Source organism: Pleurodeles waltl, chromosome 1_2 (genome assembly GCF_031143425.1).
Source record: "Pleurodeles waltl isolate 20211129_DDA chromosome 1_2, aPleWal1.hap1.20221129, whole genome shotgun sequence".
NCBI lineage: Eukaryota > Metazoa > Chordata > Amphibia > Caudata > Salamandridae > Pleurodeles > Pleurodeles waltl.
In genome coordinates, this window is record NC_090437.1 from 1,173,965,462 (window position 1) to 1,173,992,404 (window position 26,943).

The following is a 26,943-nucleotide window of genomic DNA, read 5'->3' on the forward strand; positions in this document are numbered from 1 at the left end:
ATTTAAAGTTGGAGGCTAAAAATTAAGTTAGTATCCCCAGATTGATTTGTGGAAGCAGTGCAAGTGCCTCAAACAGATTATAGTATGGACAATGAGGGGCCTACATTGGATTTACAAAAGCTATAACCTTCCCTTAAAATTAAAATGTAGATGTTTTGTTTTGTACATTTGTGAATTAAATAAAATATTTCTAAATTTGTGTAATTGTTTGATGAATGCGTGTTTCTGTATTTTTTGTGTACTATTTTGCTGTTCAAACTATAGAAAATGCTTAGGCCTTGGTCCCTGACTTCCAGTAATGACTTGCCGGGGGTCCCCTAATTTAAATATTAATTCAGTGGGGGTCCCCGGGTTCTAGTAATGATTAATTGGGGGTCCATAGAAGTGAAAAGTTTAAGAACCACTGGACTAAATAACTGCCTTTTATAGGTAATGATTGGGTCCAATTTTCATCCACTTAAGTTACAGATTTATAATTACCACAGCCTTCATGTGTCTTTCTGTTATGCACTTGACCTCTAATGTGTGTGCAGGCAGAAAACATCTAAGGAAAACATAAGCATGATGCTGTAATTGTCACACATGTATTACAATCATAATAAGTTGTTTATCTCCTATAATAAGTGTACTAAAATATTTGGGGGTTAATGTGTGTATATTTTGTAATTTGCCTTAAACTGAAAATTAAATATACTAAGTAGCTGATGTGAACATGGTTCTTAATTCAAGACAAACTGAAAATGAATCTCAATGTTACCATTCTCTTCAATGCAGCTATGGGGTCATGTGTGGCACTGGTTGATTACGAGAGTGATGTTCCTGAGGAAATAAGCTTCAAGAATGGAGAAAGGATTGAGATTGTTGGATTTTTCATAGAATGTATGCCATGGTTTGTTGGACAGCATACGGATACTGGGAAGACTGGGTTTGTGAAAAGCAGTCATGTGAAGCCGGATATCCGTGAAAATGAGTAAGTGACAAAATACTCATGCTCGGTTTCATTTTTTTGATGAAGATACCTTGCTCTTCCCCCGTGTTATAGCATTGGAATGCTGAGAGCTGCATTGAAGACATAGATTGATAGAGGCCCAATAATGACTGTTAAACAACTTCTGCTTCAACATTCGAATGCCTTCCGTTCTGTTTGTTCCTGTTTAATTTGGAACATTCTAACCTCAGTGGGTGGGGTGTTCTAATAGCTTCATAGTGCCTATTCATTATGTTACATTAGGTGTTAAAGACCCTTGAATGCCAGTTGGGCCTATAACACAGGTAACTAGAAAATTGTTGATAGCTGTAATATGTTGAATTACTTCAAGTCCACAAATCCTATAGGACGGTCTAGAAATAATTGTATGATGTCATTTGAGATGTCATCAATGATGTCATATCATGAGTGATGTTAATATGTGAGGTAATAAACAGTGCAGGGCTGGGGCACAAGTTATATTTAGCTCAATGAACTGTTATTTTAGATATTGTTTTGGTTTTTAACATTTAACATTTTACCTTATTTGAACACCCAACTAAAATGTCACTTTAACTTTTGTTTTTTCAGTCAACATATATAGTCCAGTTAAAGGCATGAGTTCAAATGCATTGGGCATGTCAGTGCCCATGTTTGTAACCCACACGAGGTAGTCAATAAATACTGTGATTTTTCTTTCCCTGTAATGCCTCTGAAAAAATTAATTTAAAAATAAAAAACTATTTTTAAAAGAATGCAAAATATTAAAACTATTTTGAAATTTAACAACAATGAAAAATCCACTAATCCCATGAACCTACATGGAGTGATCTTTCTTCCCATTACAACGTCCTGCTTTCATGAGAAACATAAGCCCTTTGGTTAGTATGTAAAAATGCATAATTCTTTCCTCCACCACGTGTGAGAGTTAACGTTTTGGTTCTCCTGCCTCACACAAGATAATCCTGCACTTATAAGCACATCTAGATGGACAGACCCTGTAGGTTATTCATTCCTAGCGATTCCATCATTGTACATGGCCATTGTATCCCTTTGAAGCCAGGTTTGACCTGTACATTATTAATTGCACCTGTTTTTATCAATCCAAACTTATTATACACTCCTGATCAATGGTTCCTATTCAATACTGATTAATGAAAGTTGCTGTGGAATGGCTCAAGGCCAGCCATATTTGTTAACAGTATCAGAGATGGCAAAATATTGTGGTATGACCTTGTACCCCTTCCTCAGTGGGTACTTGAAAACATTGCCCGGCCTCATATAGATACTTATAACATGCGTTTTGATAAACTGAGTTAACTTGTTTTGGTTCTGATACAAAAAGCGATTCCTTCAACCTCATTGGCAGATACTTTTGACTTATAGCCTGAACTCTGTCAGAGTTAAAAACAACTTTTGAAGACCCAGCATCCTACCTATTTTGCAGACATGGTTCACACTATCTTCAACTCATCAAACACTACTGACCTACGGCACTTTTTTAAAAACTATTAGATCATAGCATATTGACTGGCTTTCAGACTGATTCCTATCTTCTTTGTTTCCCAGTCTGTTATGCAGATTATCTACAATATTTCTCATCATTAGCTGTGGCATTCCGTGGCATTGTATTTTTTTCTTTTGCAATAAATGGCCTAGTTTGCTATTTATCAACATGCATATACTCTTAAAAGTACCAGAAAAGGCACTCGTGATCAGCACAGCGGTGCCCTCGAGACTGACCGCCCTCAGCCCATCGGGAACCATGTTCCTGGTGGGGATGGTGGTCTGACCGCCAGGGTCGTAGTGTGCTGGTCGTACCACCAGGAGTGCGGCGGTCCGGCAGCCACTGCGAGGCTGGTGATCTCAAGACCACCAGCCTTGTAATGAGGCCCTAAGGGATAAAAGTTACTGTGTCTGCAACTCAGAAGGCTCCTTTAAGAACCTTAACATTATAACCAAACATCACTTAATACCACATAACCAAAATTATAGCTACTTATTTTGTTTACCATGTCAATATATGTCTTTCCTTTAATGTAATTTTTTTAAGTTCTTCATTATGTCACACAAATGCAAATCAAATCCTGAAAGAATAATAGTATCCACTTTCAGTAACTTAATTTTAAGAAGTTAATCACACTTAGCTTAATACTTATACAAAGATTTTACTCACCTTCCCATTCCTGCAGTAACTGACATTATATTTCTCTGTGTTCAGTCTCTAGTCGAACAATCAGTCCTCAAAATAGCCACCTTTTCCCTATTCCATAGAAAATGGTAACCACCTTATGTATTTCAGCTTTGTAACACTCTGATATTTCTTCGTATTCAATTCTTGACTCTGTGGCCAGGAAGAGTTAACTCCTTGAAACTGCAGCACATTTACCGCCGATTCTTGGACTACTGGCCAAGAATACAAATATCCTTTAGTATGTAAAATTAAAGAAATGTGATTTAATAACTTGTAGAATCTACTTCTATATGAGAAAAATCAGAGGATAAAAATTCATTATCTACTGGGTGCTCTCACAAACCTGCTACACCTGGGACTCCCCATCTATCTCATTAGCTACCCATATAGTTAGTACAGAGGTTATCATTTAAGTCTGCTTTTACTGTTATCATGCACTTGACAAAATGTTTATCACTATACAAGAAACACTAACATAGTATGCCATATGTACAGCTCCAACTTCTTCCTGTGCAAGGCTTGAAATGGCATTTACCATAAAAATCCCTTCCTTTCTAGTTGAGCTGCAGATAAGTATCTCAAAATAATCTTCCAGGTTATAAGTAATGTCAAAACCATTATCATGTATGGGTCCAATCCTAAATACTATAATAAACACATTAACTCAGCCACCAATCTCAGTATAAAATGTCAGTAGCTAAAATACTTTAGGTAACTGCAAGAGTAATATTTATCCAATGGGTCACCTTGTTAAAAAAAAAAATACAATTACTTATCACATCTAGAATTCCAATGAGCACATTAATCCCTTTGATATCTAGTTCATCACTCCAAGTCAACATAATAAAATAAGAAATATATTGAAAAATTGTCCTTCCCAATATACTACAAAGTGGTGCGCCTAATGTTATTAGTGACTCAAACTTTCATCTACGATATACATGTAATTCCTGACCTGTATTGATTCCACTCATCACAGCTTGTAACATATAAATGCAACAAGTTTTTAATTTGAGTAAGCCACGGATTCTGTCTTCCTCTCTTCGATGAGGTCTAACCATTGATAGCACAGTGAATTTGATCTGAGATATTTCTGATGATGTATGTTCTTTGTAAAAGTGTACTCTGAGTGGAAACTCAGTATTTTTATTTCTCAGTACTTATAGATTCTCTTGCCATCTTACTTTAAATTTCCTAGTAGTGGAACCAGCATATACCTTGTTATAGACAAAAGTAGTTATGCAAGCACATAGAGAACTATTGCAATTCAAAACATCATGTGAAACATAATCCCTTTTATGGATGTTGTCTTGAAACCTTAAGACTTTACAAATTGAAAGTTAAAACGGGAGCAATGTCTACATTTATGAAAACCTTTTTTATGCTTAAAACTCACAGTGTCACTTAGACTCAAATAGTCATTTGACATCTGACTTCTGTTATATATGTTTTGAGATTTGTTATTTATATATTTACTCAAGAATGTATCTCTAATTAGTAAATACCAGTATTTGTTCAATACAGCATGCACCTCGTCACTTGTATATTTCAGTATCATGTGTTCCTAACCTTCAAATTCCACTCCTTTTCTTTTTTCTTTATCCATTGATAGCACTCCTCAATCTGTTGTATCAGCTATATAGTCGTTTTTTTGGATTACTGGTTTGGAGTAGCCTCTCTCTTGAAACGTTTTACTTATGTAAGCAGATTCCTTTCAATAATCCAATTCTCTACCAAATACTCTTTCAGCTCTCAATATCTCCACATCGGGGACATTTTTATTTAGTTACTTAGGATGTAGAGAGGTGGCATGCAACAGACTGTTGATGGCTTTTGGTTGTGACTAGTTGTTTCTTTCTCCTAAAGTTTACTACATAGTTTACCATTGTCCGAAAACAGGGTGCAATCCAAAATGTCTGTTTGGTCTTTAGTATATTCCAAACTCAGTTCAATATTCATATCATTCTCAGTCAAAGTCTGGTGAAATAGTTTTAAATTGTCTATTGTTCCCTTGCAAATTTGAAATATGTTGTCATTGAAACACCATCATAAAATAATCCTCACTTTAAAATCAGTTATTCTCATCCAATATTTTTCAGAATTTCCCATAAACTGATCATTTTCAAATGTGCAAAGTACAAATACATTGCTGTACCTCTGATCTGCCTACAAAGATGCTCTTAGTAGAAAAATAATTTGTTTTAAAGTCCACAAATTAACCCTACATCTCATCATGAATGAGATAACTTGCCAGTTAAGAAACAGATAGTGGAATTGAATTTGGAGGATGTGGCTATGAAAATCTATAGTATATTGGATGCTACAGGAGTGTGGAATTCCTATAGCCCAATGCCCAGGACATATTGGTTGGGGCCAAGAACAAACTGTTATGCTGCCAATTTACTCTACCACATTACGGAGCAGGGAAGGGAACTGTCTGCAGTTGAGGTAATGTTTGTGTCCATATGTTAATGCTGTTTGAACTTGTATTTATGTCTCATTAATACAAAGCCTTTATTATTAGGGTATGCGTTCTAAATAAATGTTGCAAGCTCAGACTGCACTACTGACAGTGGTTCCAGTAAAAAAATGTTTACACGTTTGCAAAGTTTCAAAATATTCTCCCAGAGTGCTCTCTGATTAAATGGAAATATTTGCATAAGCTTGAAAGCAAGATTGATGATTTTTTCCTTTCAAAATAAGCTGTTCACAAAAAAAGCAACAAGGAAAAAAAAAGTTTTGCTAAACTACCGTGAAATTATATTTTCCATTTCTTTGAGGCATCATTTAGTAAAATGTGTTGATGCATGCTACTATTTCCAAAAAATATTCATAATGGAACATCAGCATAACCAGTTTCAACAAGATTATGGGAAACATGAATATAAACAAGCATTGGCAAAGCCAATAGCTCCAATATTGGTGGTCTGTCTTTTGGTTTTGTAAATGCGTGTCTTGTTTTGACATCGCTTTTGTAAAACTTTATTGTTATGGAAAGTCTGAGCCCTCACCATTGTAGCAAGTATTAGCAAAAAGCAAACCTATTTTTTGGTTGCAAAAAGCACACATTGCCACAGTAGTTCCTGATAATGAACAAAACTACATTGTGTGCCAATATGCTCCTTGTAAAAGAACAGATTGCGCTCATTGTAATGTAATGTAACACTGAATTGTCTAGGGCAGAACTCGTCACATGTGAGGGTCTTTGCATTAATGCAGATTTTGCATATTTCATGAATTCACAAGTATTTACAGAAGTAGATCAGAAAATCATACTCCTAGAAAATATTTGAGAACTGTATTTTAGCACGAGCAAATATGCAGGTGTAGATTTGCTCATGCCAAAATAACCACTTTTCTCCCAACCCTGGGAGAAGTTTTACTACTGACCCTTGTCAGAAGTAAATTTCCAACCTTTCTCAGTGTGGGAAATGATTAGAGAGGAGCTGGGGAAAACCCTTAAAACACGCAAGTTAGTAGATTTGCACACACTAAAAAAGACACCAACCCTGGAAATATTGCTTCCTCCAGCCACAGTATGTAGATTGGCGGAGAGGTGACAAAATAAGGAGCTGCTAGTGTCCAAGCCCTACTGTAGCATCAGCCCAGGCATACTCACAAAGCTATTATCAGCTATTATCAGAGCTCTTATATAATGAAATTATTATATTTTTACCCATTCCCTAACTTATCGAGCCCCTCCGTGTGGAGGACAAGAGGGTGGGGGTAATACCACAACACCATCACCAGGTTTTCTCCATTCCAGTCCACCCTCATTGCTGCTTAACATACATTTTTGTCCACCCAAAACTGTGACCTTTAGTGGGAGAGATTTACGGGCCAGGGTCTCACTGCCCTGGAACCCGTCTGGAACCAAGCTTGAATCAGTAGTTTATATCTGCCATAATTTATGAACCCACAGATATTTCACAGCAAGTGGGTCTCTTGCATTATGATAATATCTGGTTCCTGTCTGGCCATACATTTCCATACCACTCACTGATTCAGCTTATTGCCCAGGCCATTCACAGTCTAGGAGAGAAACGTGAGGGTCAAACTCCGGGGTGTCTGTCAGAAAACAGTAGACAAATGTACATGTACCGATTGAGGGTCGGGCCTTCCAAAATCCCAATATATTGCCTCTAGTGATCAAGATATCTGATCTCCACTCCAGGTGTGATCTGAAAGCCAATGTGTGGCATAACGCCTAGAGCTGCTTACCTTGGAGCTAGGAAATCAGGCTTGCGTCTCAGCGTTGGCTCAATAGCCTGGGATTCTGGGCAAAACACTTAGGCCCTCATTATGACTGTGGCGGTCTTTTTCAAAGACTGGCGAAGCTGCTGCAGCCAACGGACTGCCATTTATGGGTGGAAGTCCAACTCTGTCGGCCCGGCTCACGGAGTTGAAGAGGCAGGTGCATCGCCAGCACCGCCACACCGGCAAGACTCCGCCTGCTGTATTACGAGCCGTAATATGGCTTGGCGGAGTCTTGCTGGCATGGTGGTTCTGGTGGTGCAAAACAGTCAGTACCCATCCCCTCGTGGATACCCAGCTTGCAGGAAAAGGTAAGGTGATCATCCGAGAAGGGGCGAGGTGGGGAGTGTTGGGTGCATGTGTGTGGTGTGTGTGTATGTGTGCGAATGTGGGCGTCTGAGTGCATGTTTGTGAGCGAGTGAGTTGGAGTGCGTGTGTGAGTGATTGTATGTTGATCGGGGTGGGGTGAGTGAGTGTCTTGTTGGGGAAGGTGGGGGTGTTTGTAGGTGTCTGCATGTGTTTGTGTATGTGGGCGGGGAGAGCAGGTGAATATGTATGCGGTGCAGGGTGAGGGGGCAGGGTGTGAATGTGTGCAGAGGGGGGTGCGTATGTGTGAGTGGGGGTGTGTGTATGTCTGTGTGGGAGTGGGTGGGGGTGTTTGTGTGGATGTGTACAGTTGTGGGGTGTTTGGAAGTGTGTGGATGGGAGGGGGGGTGCATGAAAGTGTGGGGACATGTGTGCATGTGTGTGCCGGTGGCAGGAATGAGGATTGCTGTCGCTGGGTGCGTTTCCGCCAGGGTGACCGCCACGAAAGCCTGGCAGTCTCGTAATCTCGCCGGCAGGCTGAGGCCTGCCGCCATGTTAGAGGTGCTCACCGACGGCTGAGTCGGTGCAATCACACCAATGGGCCAGGCAGCCTTGTGGAGGTTTGGCTTTTGCCAAACCCCACAACTTGTAATGTGGCGGTCTTTACGCTGGGTCCGCAGTGGTAAGGCTGCCACAGCGAGGCTGGCAGTCTGATGACCGACAGCCTCATGATGAGGGCCTTAATCACCCCATGCCTACCAAAAAAAAAACGGATGTGTCCTTTTGTAACATAACTGGTGCTCATGTAAAGCGCTCCAATACCTTTGGGTCATGTTTGCGTTATATAAAACTGAAAAAAAAAGTATCAAGGCTGTTGGTTGATCCCTGTTCATGTGAACCCATTGTGTCTGCCATCAATGAGGTGACAGCTTGGAGGTTTAGTTTATCCCTATCTGTGTGAGAACCCTTGGATTCTCCCACAGTGTCCTCTAGGCCTTTAGCCAGCTCCAGTGGTCAGAGAATGATGATATTGTATATCTGCCTCCTCCCTGGCTTCCGTAATAACCATGTATATCCATCTTCCTTTTCCACCAACCATGCTAATAGTTTTTATAAGTTGTATATGTAGTGCTTCCTAAGCATGTGGGGAAGGGGTAAAACTCCCCCAGGGCTGATATGCTATGTTATGTTTTAATTGTTTTGTTATGTTTCTTTGTTAATGGGATGTGTTCTATTGCACCTTGGCCATCGTGGCCTCCACTTGGTCTTTGGCCTGGACCACACCAGCTCATCTACGTGACTTAAGTTTTGATTTGTGCGCCTGCCACTCAAGATGACTATCCCTCCCCTGCTTCTCTTGAGGGCAGAATGACCCCACGTTTCCAACCAGTTCCATGCCTCATTTGCCAGGGTAAAGAAGCTCGACCTCTCATGGTTGGTAATTCATAGATTTGCTGGGAAAAACAATGCGTACTTTAAATTCAGCTTCCTCAAATGTTGTTTTACTGCAATAAATAGTTCTCTTTGGCCTTGCACAGTATTAGATCATCAGCATTACATCATGGACCATTTCCACCGCTTGGAAAGCTGCACAGGTGATCCAATTCAGAAAAAAACTAATTTACCCCCGAAAATCTTGCCAATTATCGACCCATTTCACTCCTTTCTCTATTAAGCAAGATCCTGGAAGGTCAAGTTAACTCCCAACTTATCAACTATTTAGAAATGCATACTTTGTTGGATCCTTCCCAATCAGGCTTTAGACTAATGCATAGTACAGAGACCACCTTAGTGGCGGTCATGGACCATACACACTGCGCTTTAGATAATAACATTCCCTCAGTGTTCAGTTTTGCTAGATCTATCCACAGCATTTGATACAGTATCTCCTCCTAGGCTTCTCCAACATTTGCAAGAGATAGGGACACATGTACAGCTTTTAGTTAATCGTACCCAGACTATCAACTTGAGCGTCCTTAAATCATGGACTTTAAAATTGGATAAGGGGTGCCTCAGGGCTCGTGTCTTAGCCCCATGCTCTTCAACATCTATGTGTACCCCCTTGCCAAGGTTGTCAAAGTTTGGCTTCATTCCACTTTCATACGCAGATGACACCCAGTTGATTTTCACTCTGGAAAATGATCCAAATGAGGCTAAATCCTGTTTTGCTGCAGGCATGACCGCTATTGCAGCATGGGTGATGGATACTCGTCTCCAGCTGAACATGAATAAGATGGAGATCATGCTGTGGCAAGGCACAACAGCTTTGGACTCCCGACTGGTGGCCTTCAGATCTTGACCCAGCCCCAAGTCTATTACAAAAAACCTGGGTGTTCGTCTAGATCAATCTCTATCATTGACAGACCAGGTTGGGACCATGACTGGTAATTGATTTCATATACTTCGGTTATTTCAAACAGTTTTCCCCTCGCCCCCTATTTTGCCTAGGAAAACTTTGACTCCAATGATGGTGGTTAACCACCTTGTTTATTGTAATGCTTTACTAGCCTCTGCTAATGACACTGTACTGAACAAATTTCAAGTCATACAGAATACTGAAAAATGGCTTATTTATAATTTACTATATGGATCGGCATCTTCTCTCCTCCTGAGTGCCTTCCATTGGTTGCCAATATGCAAGAGAATTGTTTTCAAACTATGCTGTTTGACTCATAAAGCGTTGAATGGAAAAGGCCCGTGCTACATAACCAGCTTGCTCGTTCAGTATCTCCCCAGCAGATCATTAAGATCTGCGTGTAAAGAGTTGCTCTCAGTTCCACGGGTTAGGAAGGCTAGATCAGGTGGAAGTGCCTTTTCATTTTTGGCTCTTTGATAATGGAATTTACTTCCTCTCCATATTCAGCAATACAAGGACCATCTTAAATTTAGGAAGCTTTTGAAAATTGTGCTGTTTAGGGCATAACTGCTTGTTGACAGGTTAGTGATCTTTTTTGGTGCCAAGATACCACTCCTGGGGTGGGTAGAGTGCGTTATAAGCAATATTAAAATAACATAACATTAGTATTGTTTGGATTTATATTCATTTCCCCCCTCCACTTGTCACTGTCCATGCATGTTGACCACCTGCAGGGTAGTGTCCTTGTCCCGAAAGTTCAAGAGTCTGGCCACTATGACCCTGGGTCGTGCCCCTGCTCTGCACCCTGTGGGCTCTTTTGACCGTGATCGTGGTTGAGGCCTTGTCACCCAGCACTGTTGATAGCAGCCATTCCTCCAAGGACAGCTCCATGCTCGGGCCTTTAGTTTTTTTGGGGACCCCTAAAAAGCCTCACATTATTATGGCAGGATATGCCTTCGGCATCTTCTCTTGCAACCCTTCGATAATTTTTTTTGCATGGTGCGGATCTTGTTGTTGCTCTCAGAGACCAAGGCTTAATCTGGGCCAGAGCATAGTCTGTCGCCACCACCCTCTCTGCCAGCTTCTTATGGTTTGTGTGTAGAACCCCCAGACCAAGTGCCACTGCATCAATTTTATTCTCCAGAGCTTTTTTGCTGTCTTGTATGGCTGCCAGGATTGTTGCCTTGTGGCCTTCCAGACCCTGGTCCAGCATTCCCCCTCCAGGCCATGTGGACCCGCTCTGTGTCCAGGGGTCTTCGGTGGACCCCATTTTCATGCCTTAGGGCACATTATCTCAAAATTAGGCTGGCCCTGTCCGTTTCTCCATCTGGCTTAATATGGACCATACGTTGGTCACACCTGCGAATCTTCCAGCTGTATATGTGGTACTTTCCAAGCACGTTGGGGGGGGTGATGTGGGAGGGGTTTACAAACTCCCCCAGGGCTGACATGCACCGGGTCCACTTCTGCTCCCCGCAAAAGGACCTAGTCCCACCAACCCAGCCTGCGGAGAGATGGCTTCCCAGCCCTCCCTCCCCAAAAGCCGGTCCCAGGCAGGAGTTGGTGGAAGTGAAAGTCCATGCTCTTTGACCTTTCAATGACATCTAAAGTAACACAAAGTATGTCAAGGGCTGCTTTGCATTATTTTGCAGTAAGGAGGCATACCCTAGGTGGGATATGGGTGTTCCCATGCAACCGTGCATGTTTTTGGCACAAAGCCCTATCTATTAATATTTCTAGACTGGGCTTTGTGCTAATGAAATAATGTCGCTGAGGTTGATGTTAAAAAACATAAAATGTTTCAGTTTCTCCAAACATTTCAAACTTTGCATGTGTGCTGCACTGTACAGCACACATCCAAAGTGGGAAAATATTTAAATTGTGCTAGGCATAGTATTTTGTAGTGGAAGGACACCCTATTCCAATACAAAACCTTAGTTAGACATCATGCAGACACCCTTACGCTATGGTGCAAAGGTGTGTGTTGTGCTAGGCAGCCTGATCGTGCACCAGTTCTAGGGAGAGATCTTAGCAGATAGGGTACTGTCCTGCTCTCAGCTACGCATGCAACACAGGGTAGCAACTTTGTTATATAATGTTATGGTATGTGTATTTGTAAAGTGCACTACCACCCTTGAGGGTATCCTGGCCCTGAGTAGGTATGTGTGCCTTTCCCTACCTCTAGTTGTTTGGTTAATTGAAAGCCAGGTCTTTAGCTTCTTGTAACTTGGATTGCTGTGCTCTGTTAGGTGAGCCTTTAGTAAATCTACCCCTAAGTTTTAATTAGCATTTTCAACAAAAAAAATCCAAGTTTTAAACATTGCCAGTGTTCTTAGTTTTAAAATTTAATAATTTTACTAATATTAGTCCATACATACAGATAGTGTCTTTTTAATCATTATTGATAAAACATATTGTGCAAAAAGTATCACACACAATGGCTAAGCATTAAAAGACTGTTTTTTTACAGATCATAAATTAAGGTTTAAAAACAGTAAAAAAACTATGCATCAAACCATGACAAGCTACACCTTTCCCTTCATGTGCAGCAGCTCTGATTCCAAATGTATTGCAGAGGACACAGACCAGTGCAGGTCGTCTCTCCTACCATGTCCTTTCCTTCTCTTGATGGAGAAAAAGTTATTCCCCTTGCCTCCTTATCTATCACCCTGCCATACTGAGCTGTGTGGGAATTGAAAGGAACAAGGACTTCAGGGGGTAAACTTAGCTCTTGTAGAGCCGCGTCTGCATTCTGTTATTCCCTTAGGATCTGTAATGCAGGTGTTGCAAGGGCAGTGCCAGGAGTCGCATAGGGAAAGCAAAGGTCTCACCTGCGAACCCTGGCGACCCATAAATGACAGTCACGACTTACTCCAAATGTTTTGTGATCTGCGCCTAATACTTTACCAAACAGCAGCATGACAGTACAGAGGAAATAATCCAAATTCCCATTTATGTACACTGTTCTATTTGTAGTTTTGCTGGTGACATAAGTAAACCAAATGTAATTGCTTTGAACTTTTATGATAAATTATTCTATGAACTTTGCATTGGAAGAGTGATGACTAAGTAAAAGTATAACCAGTAGAACTTGACAGCATCCTTTAAAGACTGTTAGCATTATTTTTGGAATTGCACTGTACTGAACCCAGTTTCTTGCATGTTCCATGTTTAATGTAGTCCTGCCAACAAAGAGTTTCTGCACGAGGAAGAAAAAATATTTTTCAGAGAGGAAGCAATATATGATTATGAAAAGGCAAGACTTTTACTCAAGCAGCTATCGGAAACAGATGTATGTACAGTTTACAAACTGGGTAAGCAGTAACTATGACACATATGTATTGAGGAATATATTTACCTTTTATGTAGTTTGTACATCATTCATTATAATTTACCTTGTTCATTATAATGTAAATTACAGACCACAATTGTTCTTCATAGAAAATCAAAACCGTATTTAAAATCTGTATTTTCTGGTGACAGAAAATGCTAAAATCAACATGACAGCAATGTTTTCCCCATAAAGCTTAAAATATTATTAGGTTTAGGCTATAGACTACAGACTTTGGGATATGGGCGTTCCCATGCAACCAGGTGCGAAGTTGTGAAGCATGATGGTTTGCAGCTTTGCACATTTTTTCAACAGTTTCACTAGCTCTGATGTGTGTAGAGTTGTGTGGAGCTGGCAAAGATTGCTAAAATAAGAAAGCTGATAAAAAGTGGCTTTGTGCAGCAGAAGGAAGTTTTCCACTGCCATGCAGAGTGGGGAGTAACATCTTTCCTTGAGGTGCTGTACGCCTTCATTATTCCTTGCTTCCGGCAGTCTAATGGCATGATTTCAAGGAGGGCATATTAGAGGGGATGGTGCTGAGTGGCTGCTGTATTGTTTTCCTGATGCCACTTAGGCAAAAGTGGACAAACAAAAATACAGGCAATTGCTCATACCAGCTCTGCTCACTGCAGTTCTGGCGTTGAACTTCCAGAGGTGCCAAAATGAGGGCATCTATGTGTCATGCAAATAGGCAGTGAAGTCAGTACTTCTGAATGCTGGACTAATAGTTGAGCTTAATTTCTTATTATACCCTGATATACACCTATATATCTACAAACACACACACAGCAGGTGGTGGTAAGCTGTGGGGAGAGGGTTGGATGTAGGGCCATTAGAAAACAATGGTGTGACCCAGCAAATCGAAGGACCTGGGCATAATGTGTTACATGCAACAAAATAGTCCCATTAAGAAAATTTCCATAAAAGAGACAACTCAATTCAAAAACACTTTCTCATTGTATTAGAAATCAGTAATAGATACATGACATTTGAAATGCAATGGTTGCTCCTTAGTGTTTGAAATAGAGTGCTCAAAAGGAGTACTCTTCCGAAGATAGATGAGAAAAAGTTAAGAGAACATCAATGAGTAAGCAGTTTCAAACACACTACATAAATCCTGCCCATAATCATAGTAGAGTAATCAACAGTTCATCCATAAAGTGAGGGTGACCACTTGTGTTGCTGTTTTCCCTCCTGAGGATTTTAAGTTCAGTACAGGCTTAAGAAAAGATGTTGTGAACATTTGGACCCAAGATACACAAAGCCGATTAAAATCATAAAGGATAAAATCCATGAGTTAAAGGGGCAACCAAAGAGAAGAAAACAACAAATCTAAGTAAAAACAACTAGTGCACAAGTTAATAATCAGTGTGTTCTCTCCAGTGCATACAGCCCCTCACTTGGAGACTGTGCACAGTAACATCCTTAATACTGGACAGGAGAAGAATATAGGCAGCGAAGGCAACACAGCTTCACACCTGCAGAAATTCAATTTATCCAAATCTGTAAACTTAAAAGATGCCCAATCAGTGCGGCATCTCACACAGGACAGATCTAAAAAGAAAAAATGATCCCTCAAAAAAATTGCTCACCTGGGAATAATAGCTGAGCTCCGTGATATATTGTATCAAATTCCCTATTAAAAAAATGTCTCTAGGAGAACGGAAGACTCAATTTCACATCCGCTATGGTGAGAGACTGCGTCCTGATTAAATCAGCAACCAAACTGTGGAAAAACATCTTTCAGTTACAATGTTGCTTTCTACAAGTACCCAACCACCTCCAGAAGAAAAATTTAAATGCTAAGGCCCCGGAGAACAATGCTTACCATAATGACAACATAATTTCCTTCACCTGTTCAGGTGCCACAGTACACTGCACTGTCCAGAACAAAACTGTACCACGTCAGCGTGTGCCTTTAAATACGTATGGCCTTATCAAGCCAAGCCGGTCGCCTCGACTGACGTTATTTATGGTGCAGCAAAGTTTCCACCAGATGTCTGCACCGACAGGAAATCTTTTTGGGGCAGTCTGTTTTTTCTTTATTTTTTTTTTTTTAAAAGGAAAAGACTAAAAAGCTTTCAATTGAAGACAACGGGGGGCATATCTAAAAATGTAAAGACTGCACAATTTAAACTCAATGGTTGCTGAGAATCGTACCTAGATTAAAAAAATAGATTCCCAAACAGACTTCTTCCACAGTCTGCCGTTCCTGTCACTTGAAACACTACGTGACACACCAGCCGCAGTCAAGAAAAATTCCCAAAATTGGGATCAAGATATACTTCTAATTAGAGTAACAACATAGCAATGTTGCTGTGATTTAAAGATAGCCTACCTGAAGTTTAAATTCCACACATCGTACACTTTAAGGTCTTCAAAAAACTACTTTACACAAAAGACAAAAAGGAAGCCCTCTCCCAGGAAGAATCCTCCTCCGTTTTCATTGGCTTCTTTAATATGAAACCCATCTCATGTCAAAGGAAATTAATCGCAGTCAATTGTCAATATAATGCCTCCACAGGGTGTTGTTATTCGAGTAAGCGTTATCAACATTAAATATGTAAAGGTCTTTTCTTGCAAGTTTAAATATGATCAAGAAATTCCAGTAATTCACTGAAAAAAACAAAAGGTTAAAATAAAGTTATAGTTAGGTATGATAATGAAAGTTGTCACTGTTTACTTATAGTTATGTCAGAGTTTCAGTAGGAAGATCATTTTTTGTTTTGCTAATGACTTTAGCACCATTTGAAGTTATCCTATCTCTGCTTCTTCCTGGAAAGTATCAGGGTAATTCCTCATGTTAGGGCCATGATGAAGGTGGGGCACAAAACATTTGTTTTTCCATATTAATTCCCAGAAGAAATTTTGAGAAGTGATACATGAAAATATGGCTGGACAGAAATACACCAAATTTGGTCGACTAGTCCAACCTTTCTTTGGTGGGAAAACAGGTACACCCGAACTTCCACAAGTGTTTACAATTTGTGTGATTCAATTGTAAGTTCGGGTCTGTCAGAAAGTCAAAGTCAAAGTCAAAGTTTAAGGCCGACCTCAATGGAGCCATATTCGGCTACAGCCCACGGGAGGCCTCGGCCAAAAGTTTACCTTTGGACTTAGTCGTTTTCTTGAAGATTTTCTTCAGTGGGACCAAGTCGCCAGCCCAGTCCGACCTCCTGGAACTCTTCCTCAGATACACATCGCGGCAGCCCTAGGTGGAGATTTCTACGTTCGGATTAGACGATTTTTTGAGCTGAAAATCCTTCAACCGGGGCAAACCTGAATCTTGATCCTGACGTCCTTGGAGCCCTCTTAGGATACACTGCCTGGGAGGTCCCTGTCAACTTTCTACATTCAGACGTAGTCGCCTTTTTGGAGATTTTCTTCACCATGAGAAACCTGCAAGTCAGGCCGGGTCGCAGTTGAGGCAAACCGGCTAGAGTTGTTGTGGCGGGCTGGTCCCTTTATGGAGCTTTTTTTCAAAAGTTCTCCAAACTTCTCTACACTTCTGGATCTTCTCCCAGATGTGCTTTTAAGGTTTGTTTGGTGTCCATAGCTCACCTCAAGGTTCCGGAAGCTCTGACTTGCTCCTTGAGGGTGTGGAGAAACCACTGTCCAGTGGCGCAAACTACAAATTGGCCACTGGGCAGTGGTCAGCTGGTCAGTTTCTTCAGGAATTGGTGCAGGGGACTCTGGTTAGCAATCTTTCACCTGTAGCAAACAGAGAGTCCCTCCTTGAACAGTTGAAGCCAGGCAAAGTCCTTCTTTTGGTGAAGCCCAAGTGTGCAGCTGGTGCAGTCCTCCAGAGTGCAGTGTCCAGGTGCAGGTCAGGGGTCCAGCAGGGCAGTCTTTCTCCTGTAGTCCTTCCTTGTAGGGATCTGAGGTGTGGATGCAGCTCTGCCAGTTTTATCCTTGCTCCTGGGTGAAAAACTGGGAGTCATGGTTCTCCAATCAGGTGCAGGGTCCTTCCCCCTGTGATGACCACTTCCTGGGAAGTGTGACAAAAATCAGTCCCAGGGAGCAACATTCCTTAAAAATCTATCATGGCTGAAACTGATTTTTGGAGACTACCTCTGGCTGAGCCCACCCACTGGTGTGGCTAAAAATCCTAAACACGCCCCTCTCCTGCCCTCTCCTAATCTAATCAAGGGGGCACCTAATTGTCTGGGTTTGCAGGATGTGAGGGAGGTGCTGGGTTGCTCCAAATGTCCTTCCCTGCCTTTGAAGACCAGTTTAGCAGCCCTCCCCCTTCCTGATTCTCAGTCTGCTGAGGGAAGTTCTCCTCCCCCAGGCACGTCTCTTGGTGTTCAGCCCAGGCCACTTCATGCCTCATCAAGGCAGCTTGGCCAGGCTGCCAGAGGCTGGCCAATCAGAGAAGGGCACTACAGGGCTGAAGTTGGCAACTTTAGGTAGAGTTTAAAACTCCTTACCTGAACAAGTTATATTAAATCCAACAATTGTATGTTGTGGGATGTATTATCACAATTAGTTTGATACCAAACTTGAGGTATCTGACACTTAAGGGGACTTCATAAATTAAAATAAAATCTCCCCATTCTAGCCTCTGGAGGCCATTTACTTCAATGAGGGAACCACTAATTTGGCCTTTTTACTTCACCAGGGCTTATAAAACTATTTTTATAAGGTCCCTGCTTATAGTTGCAGGGCATCCAACCCTATGGGCACATAGGTCACACCTTAGGGGTGACTTATATGTAAAAATAAGGTTGTTTGAGACTTTGGAAGTGCTTTTAATTCCAAAGTCGAATTTGCATATAACTTTAGTTTAAAAGTAGCCAGCAAGGCAGGCCTGCCTTTAAAATGACACTGGGCACCTCGGCAGTGCACCTATGGGTGCATTACCTATGCTGGGGTCCCTAACCCTACATACCCTACCATATAATAGGCACTTATAGGTAGGTTAATATTGCCAATTACAATTAGCCTAATTTGCATATCCACTTTACACAGAGCACTGGCCCTGGGACTGGTAAGCAGTACCCAGGGCACAGCCACGAGTCAGTAATCACCAGCATCTGTCCAAAAAGTTTGAGGGTGACCAGGGCAAAAAGGAGGACTTTCATACACCAATTTTTTAACAAATATTTTTTTTTAAATTTCAATGTGGCTGCTTTTCATATATATTGTAATGATTTCTATTAATCAAACAATAAAGCTATTGTACATGTACAATTGTCTAATTCTAGCAGGAAATTGTAGTTCTCTTTTGTGTAGGCCTAAAAATCACAGCAAGCAAAATAGTTTTATTCAAATGCTCAGGACAGGCTGAAATGTTCACACTTTATCATATCCTATTCTATTTTGTACCCGAATGTGCCCACGTTCTATATTATCTTGTGGTCCCTAATCCTCATCAGACTGTGCCTCCATAGTGCACACATTCCAGTGCTCTTGAACTGTACACCTAGTGCTTCCCTGATGTGAAATATCAATACTAATTTCATTCACAACACCCACTGTGACTCTTATATACATTATCCATGGCTCCCAGGAATATAACATAATGTATTCCCAGCACAAATCATCAAGTGCTACTGAAAGGCACATCACCATTTTCTCACTTAATGAGCGTTACTAGACCCTCCCCCCTTGTACATTTTACCCTTTGTCTTTCTACCCCACATCACTATGACCCCTCTACTAAACATTATGAATTGGTACCTGCCCAAGTTTACCCTGTTCCATCCCAACCAGTTGCACATACCACTATGCTCAGTCTGTGTAGTACATAATCATTTGCAGAACAGTTATATACGTCACTGTTTTTTTGTATGCATTGATACCTGTATGCATGTTGGGTGTGTGTGCTTGGTTATCTGAATAGTTGCTTGTCTTTTTGAAAATGTTTGTAGGTGCATTTATGTACATGTGTCATGTGTGCATGCGCACACACATGTATATGCCTGAATGCCCTTGTGTGAATGGACAAGGTGGTGGATAGAGGCCAGCCATAACTAGTCAGGTGTTTAACAGCAGTTCAAACATCTGCCATAACATACACAGGCTAGCGCTTTTGCAGAAAGGAAAAAGGCAGGCACACCATCACAGCTTGTGGATGCAAAAATAGTTTATTAGGTTATGGACATACCAAAACCCACACATTCCTACCATGGGAGGCACGGACTTTCTCCTGTTAGAGTTATAAACTGATTGGCACGCACTTACTTGAACATATAGGTCCTCATTATGACATTGGCGTTAAATCCCGCTTACCGCAATGCTGACGGCCGCCAGCTTACCGCCGCGGATATCTGTTCACCATATTATGACACACACACCAGTCCGACAGAATACAGCCACACACACAAATCCTCCAGACCAAAGGTCAGTGATAAAGTGGCAGTATCAAAACCTGCACTGTTACGCCAATAGAACAACGCCAATCACATTATGATGCACGAATCACCACGGCGGACATTCAACGGCGGTAAACCATTGGTGGTACATTTCGCCGCGTTCAGACAAAACACCACCACATTGGACAATTCAAACAACACACACCTGACACCCATACACACACCACACCACTATAAATAACACACCCACATTACCCACAACCCCTTACGGATACAAATCATTGGCACAAGACTGACACCAAGACCACTGCAACAACTAGAGCAGCACACCACTCACACCCATACATCCCTCACGCACCCCACTTCACACCCCCCAACACATTACCCAACACACCCTCACCAACACACATCACATAACACCCATGGCAGCACAAAGGCATCCCTGTTTCACTGAGGAGGAGTTAAGGGTCATGAGGAAGGAAATCGTCAGGGTAGAGCCACAGCTATTTGGAGCACAGGTGCAGCAGATATCAAGAGCCAGGAAGATGGAGCTATGGCGGAGAATAGTGGACAGAGTCAACCCCGTGGGACAGCACCCCAGAACAAAGGACGACATCAGGAAGAGGTGGAACGACCTGTGGGGCAAGGTGTGTTCCATAGCAGCAAGACACCAGCTCGCTATCCAGGGGACTGCCGGTGGACTCTCACCTCCTCCCCCACAACTCGCAGCATGGGAGGAGCAAGTCTTGGCAATACTGCATCCTGAGGGCCTGGCCGGAGTCGGAGGAGGACTGGACTCTGGTAAGTCACCTTTCAACCATTATCACCCCCCAAACCTGCATGCCAACACATACCCTCATCCTCACTCCCATCACTCCACTCCATCCCATACACCCCACCATCACATCACACTAATCCCAATGCTAAGCCCTGCATGCTGTCCCAATGCATGGACACCCCTCACAGCCCTGCATGGACACTCATGACTAAAGCATGCACAGTATAGGGAAACTAACAATCCAACCATACACCAACACAAGTAAAAGCTGGCAGGGCAACACCAACCATAGAGGGGAAGCCAGGGATGTACAATATGTCATACACCTTAACCATAACACATCATTAACATCCCCACAGGAACCCCAGCCAATGTCACCGGAGAGGAGGTGCCAGCACTATCCAGTCCCCCAACTGAAGAAGCCCACAGTGATGACAGTAACTCTGGTCTTCAGGATCTGGACGATCTACCTGGCCAATCAGGGACCACTGGACAGCCTGTTAACCAAGCCCAGTTACAGACCACCACAGAGCCTCCCCCTCAGGAACCAACATCACAGCACCCACCCAGTGTCCCCAAACCTCTGTTACCAGGACACGTCAATCAGCAGTGTGTCCACCTGTACAGGGACCCCAGGCCACACCTTGCACACAAGACAATTATGGGATCTGGGGTCAGTGGCAATGGGCACACGGTTCAGGGGACAGAGGCACAGGCCACCAGGGACACTGGGAGGACTGCTATGCGCCAGGGGGAGGACAGGACCAGGGAACCGACTCTCCAGGAGGCACTCACAGAGATCCTGGGTGCCTATCAACATTCCCAGGACATGATTGGCCAGATCCTAGACAACGTGCAGGAGAACAGATGGCTGCAGGAGGGACAGTATCAGGGAATCAGGGAGGACTTGCAGGCCATCAACAACACACTGATCTCCATAGTAGGGGTACTGGCAGACATGGCCAACATTATGAGGAGGCAGTATCACACCAGCGGGCCCCTGCCACTAGCCAGTCATCTGAACAGCCTTCCACTTCCGCTGCCGGTAGTAGCCAGGATGCCCCACCACAGAACTCACAGGCCACCAGCATCCCTCCCCCTGCAGAAGGTGAACCACCCTGTAAACGTTCCCTGCTATCCAGACAGTAGCCAGAGACCCTTGCCAAGACCCCCGCCAGGAAATGAGACTCTCCTGATTGTCCCCCTTGTGTCCCACTTAGTCACCCTGTCCACCTTGAACTGCCATTGCTCACATTCCCATGTCCCCATGGATAATGCACCTGTACTACAAACAGACTCGAACAATACCCTGGACTTTCCTCCATCATTACCCCATCCCATTGCACTTTTCCCTCTATATGTTAACACTTTATTAAACACCCTTTGATAAAAATCGATTTCGAGTATGTCATGTATTTCAAATATGTATTGATTGAAACAGGTACAAACATTCCAAATGAACTTTACGTAGAATGAGCATAGAATTAATGACCTGTAGCTGGCTGTTGTGATCACACCAGGAGAATTTGTCAAATAACCAACATCTACAAAATGAATAGCCAGAAGGAACAATAAGTGGGCATAGAAGTGGGAAATACCAGCATGCCAATGCCACACAGAATACAACCAAAGTCATTGAAATGTAAAGTTGCTCTGTCTCACCTGTGTGTCATTGTAAGTACTGACGGATTACAGATGTTCTGTTGTCCACATCCATATCCTCTGCCTCCTCATCCTCACTGTCCACAGGGTCCACTGCTGCCACAGGGGCATCTCCAGTCTCCTCCTCCTGCAGAAAAGGGACATGGCGTATGAGGGCCAGGTTGTGCAACATGCAGCATGCCACCACTATCTGGCAGACCTTCTTGGGTGAGTAGCATGGGGATCCACTTGTTAGATGGAGGCACCGGAACCTGGCCTTCAGGGGGCCAAAGGTCCTTTCAGTGATCCTTCTGGTTCGCCCATGTGCCTCATTATAATGTTCTTCTGCCCTTGTCCTGGCATTCCTCACAGGGGTCAGCAGCCATGATATGTTTGGGTAACCAGAGTCACCTGAAAATATTGAGGGACAACATTTAGCCACTCAATATCCCATATGGCCAACACCATAGCCATACACCAACATATACTGTGTGGGAACCAGGGCTCACCTATTAGCCACACCCTGTGCCTCTGTAGTTGGACCATCACATTTGGGATGCTGCTATTCCTTAGGACAAAGGCATCATGCCCCCGACCCAGGATACTTAGCATTGAGGTGGGCAATGTACTGGTCTGCCAAGCACACCATCTGCACATTCATAGAGTGGAAACTCTTACGATTCCTGAACACCTGCTCATTCTGTCAGGGGAAGGGGTATAAATGCAATATGTGTTTCGTCAATCGCACCACTTATATTGGGGATATGTCCCATTGCATAAAACTCGGCCTTCACAGTGGCCAAATTCTCAACCTGGGGGAATGCAATGTAGCAGCACATATGTTTTATCAGGGCACACAAAACTCTTGTCAGCACTATTGAGAACATTGGCTTTGACATTCCTGCTGCCAAGCCCACTGTCACTTGGAAAGAACCAGTTGCCAGGAAATGGAGAACTGATAGCACTTGCACAAGAGGGGGGATCCCAGTGGGATGACGAATAGCAGATATCAGGTCAGGCTCCAATTGGGCACACAGCTCTGTGATTGTCGCCCTGTCCAGTCTATAGGTGGGTATTATGTGCCTGTCCTCCAGTGTAGCCAAGTCCACCAGGGGTGGGCATCTCCTTCGCCCCAGGCACCTCAGGCCCTGCCCCAGTGAGCCCTGCTGCCCTGTGTGAGGAGGCTCTTGACCTCCTGAGATCCATCTCTGTAGGGCAATCAACCATTGTGAATGCCATCCAGGGGCTGGCAGCCCAGATGCAGCCATCTAATGCATTCCTGGAGGGCATTCACAGTGGATTGGTGTCCCAACAGAGATCGATCCAGGCTCTAGCCTCCTCTCTGATGGCTGCCATTGTCCCTGTTTCAACCGTCCCCTTTCCAACTACCACTTACCAGGCCCATTCTCCTCAACCCCAACCCGTCCCAAGCACACAGCCAGACGAGCATGCACACAGGACAACACCCAGGAGTGTCACAGGCAAACACAAGCACCACAATTCATCCCACAGGCACGCACACAAACCCCATTCATTTGCAGACACAACAACATCCACTATTTCCACTGTTTCCCCCTCCTTCTCCTCTACCTCCCACCCAGTTACGTCCACACTCACACCTGCATGCACTACATCATCATCCACTACCTGCATGATCACCACACCAAGCAGAGCACACACCTCACTGGCAGACACCTCCACAACATCCATGCACACGTCCCCAAAGTACACAAACGCAAGCACTCAGACACCCAACAGCCATCCACCTCACAACAGCATACAACCCATGCACCTGCACCCATATCCAGCAGACAAACACCTCCAACAACCACTCCCTTATCCTCCACTCCCATTACTTCTCCCTTTTCCCGCCCCAATGTCCCTACAAAGCTTTTCCTTTCCAAGATTGACCTCTTCCCTACCCCTCTCTCTCTCTCCCCATCCTGCACCGCTGGCCAGGGTGACAAGAACCTAGCCAAGCACCTCAGCCAAACAGTCCACGGGCCCAGTTTCATCAGCATCTACTCATGGTGGAAAGGATTCCAGACCACAAATACTGAAGGGGAAGGAGCCTGCACCAGCCAGCAAAAAGGGGAAGGAGCCTGCACCAGCCAGCAAGAAGGGGAAGGAGCCTGCACCAGCCAGCAAGAAGGGGAAGGAGCCTGCACCAGCCAGCAAAAAGGGTAAGGAGCCTGCACCAGCCAGCAAGTAGGGGAAGGAGCCTGCACCAGCCAGCAAGTAGGGGAAGGAGCCTGCACCAGCCAGCAAGAAGGGGAGGGAGCCTGCACAAGCAGCTGTCACAGAGCCCCCACTGCCAGCTGTGGTTGTGCAGCCATCAGTGAGTGCAGGGGCTGAGCATGAGTCTCCCACTACCACCGCCACAGTGCAGCCACGGGAGGGTGCAGGGGCTGAGCATGAGCCTCCCACTGCCACCACAGTGCAGCCATCGGAGGGTGCAGGGGCTGAGCAGGAGCCTCCCACTACCACCACCACAGTGCAGCTATCGGAGGGTGCAGGGGCTGAGCAGGAGCCTCCCACAACCACCACCACAGTGCAGCCATCGGAAGGTGCAGGGGCTGAGCAGAAGCCTCCCACAGCTACCACCACAGTGCAGCCATCACCACCGGCGGACGTCATATGATCTAGCCTCCATGGGCTGCTGTCCTGACTCCCACCACCAGAACCAGTGGGGTATTCACCATCCTGAGAGACTGTGGCCCTGCACTCCCCAGGACCAAACACAGGGTATGTTGCCCCCTCCAGAACCAGTGGGGTATTCACCCACCTGAGAGACTGTGGCCTTGCACTCCCCAGGAGCAAGCACTGGGCATGTTGCCCCCTCCAGAACCAGTGGGTTACTTGCCCACGGAGAGACTGTGGCCTTGCACTCCCCAGGACCAAACAAAGGGCATGTTGCCCCCTCCAGAACCAGTGGGCAAGTCACCCACCTGAAAGACTGTGGCCCTGCACTCTCCAAGACCAAGCAATGGGCATGTTGCCCTGTCCAGAACCAGTGCGGTATTCACCCACCTGAGAGACTGTGGCCTTGCACTCCCCAGGACCAAGCAATGGGCATGTTGCCCCCTCCAGAACCAGTGGGCAAGTCACCCACCTGAGAGACTGTGGCCTTGCACTCCCCAGAACCAAGCAATGGGCATGTTGCCCCCTCCAGAACCAGTGGGCAAGTCACCCCCCTGAGAGACTGTGGCCTTGCACTCCCCATGACCAAGCAATGGGCATGTTGCCCCCTCCAGAACCAGTGGGCAAGTCACCCACCTGAGAGACTCTGGCATGGCACTCCCCAGGACCAAGCAATGGGCATGTTGCCCCCTTCAGAACCAGTGGTCTTGTTTCCGGATCCGGCTGAGGTGCCCCCGAGGTGCATGCCTATTTGTCAACTGATGCCGCTGCAGTGTTCTCTCCGTATTGGTGCAGGGATCGAATGGGGCCTTGGACTTTGGCATGTGGCCCTGTGAACTGTGGACTGGCCAGTGTCTGTTTTTTGTACATTTGTACATATCTGTTGCATTGCCACATCGACTTATTATTTTTGATGTTGATCTTATTACAATTACTTTAGTCAATTCGTGTTGTCCTTGCATTATTCATCCAATTTACAGGGATATATTGTTTTCTTGTGCAGCTGGTTGTGTGTATGGGGTGTGTGTGGTGCATGTGTGTGTCACTCTAGTTTTCCTCCCCCACTCCCTTGTGTGCTAGGTGGCTGTACTCACCGTTATCGTCTTTACCGGATTTGGTGTTCATGGTGAAGCATAACGTAGAAGATCATCGGAAAGACTTACAGTTCTGGTTCCATGGCGGCATTTTTCCTCCCTGTGCCTCCAATGGTGAGTCCTTTCACTTCTGAGCCCTGTTTCCGCCAGGCCTTTTATGTCGTTGGTACCACCCCGGAAAAGGTAGCGGTTTGGCATGTCATAATATGGTGGCTGGAACTTTGTCTTCCGCCTGGCTGTAGGCGGCTACCGCCCTGGTGACTGTTGTCTCTGCCCTGGCTGTCAGTGTGGTACATTGGCTGTCTTTCCGAGATAGCACCGCCATGGTCATAATTGGGCGGTAGTTACTGCCAGCCTGTTGGCTGTATCATTGCCACTTTATCACCGACCACCAGGGTCGTAATGAGGACCATAGTGTATGGCAAGCATTGAAAAAAGACTGGGAAAGTCACAATGAGCAATAAGTAAAAATGACAAGGGGAGTTTATAGGTATTACATGAATGAAAATGGATGTCAGGGAATTTGAATCCTAATTCCCTGTATAATATTCAAATAAGATGTCAATTTGCGATTACAGTTAAGTCTTACCATCAAATACAGGTATTATCTTACAGTTCAAAACATGACAATATTGTAATAATAATGCAACAAAATTCTGCTCAAGAGGGTTATTTGTGGTCTTTTAAAATGAAAACTTTAAAACAGAATTGCAAGAATGTACGGTTAACATGCGTATCTGAAGTAGGTAAATATCAAATTAAGCACTAGTGGGCAAATGATATATCCTGCATGAGCTTAAAAAACATCTCCGCTAGGAAGTATATTACGTAAATTTCACACAATCATGTGTACCATACTTTATATCAGAATGTAATGTAGATATGATGTTGAATGAACTTAATATATCAACAGATTATGGCGGTCATTACAACATTGGCGGTAAAAGCCACTTACCGCCGTTCAGAAGACCGCCAACACACGGCCGCGTAATTCCGCCACAGCTATTATGACCCACATCTCTGAATCCGCAAAAAAATTCAGACACCCACACAAGTCCGCCACAC

At 43.9% G+C, this 26,943-nt stretch overlaps 1 protein-coding gene across 3 annotated transcripts in view; it reads left to right on the plus strand.

The window, feature by feature from the left end:
- SH3TC1 (SH3 domain and tetratricopeptide repeats 1) overlaps positions 1–26,943 on the plus strand; it is a 220,636-nt gene that overhangs the window by 93,260 nt on the left and 100,433 nt on the right. For all 3 annotated transcript variants that reach the window (XM_069203387.1, XM_069203393.1, XM_069203402.1), the window contains 2 exons: positions 775–970; positions 13,258–13,391. In XM_069203387.1, coding sequence (XP_069059488.1) covers positions 775–970; positions 13,258–13,391 — 330 coding nt within the window. The remainder of the gene's footprint in view (positions 1–774; positions 971–13,257; positions 13,392–26,943) is intronic.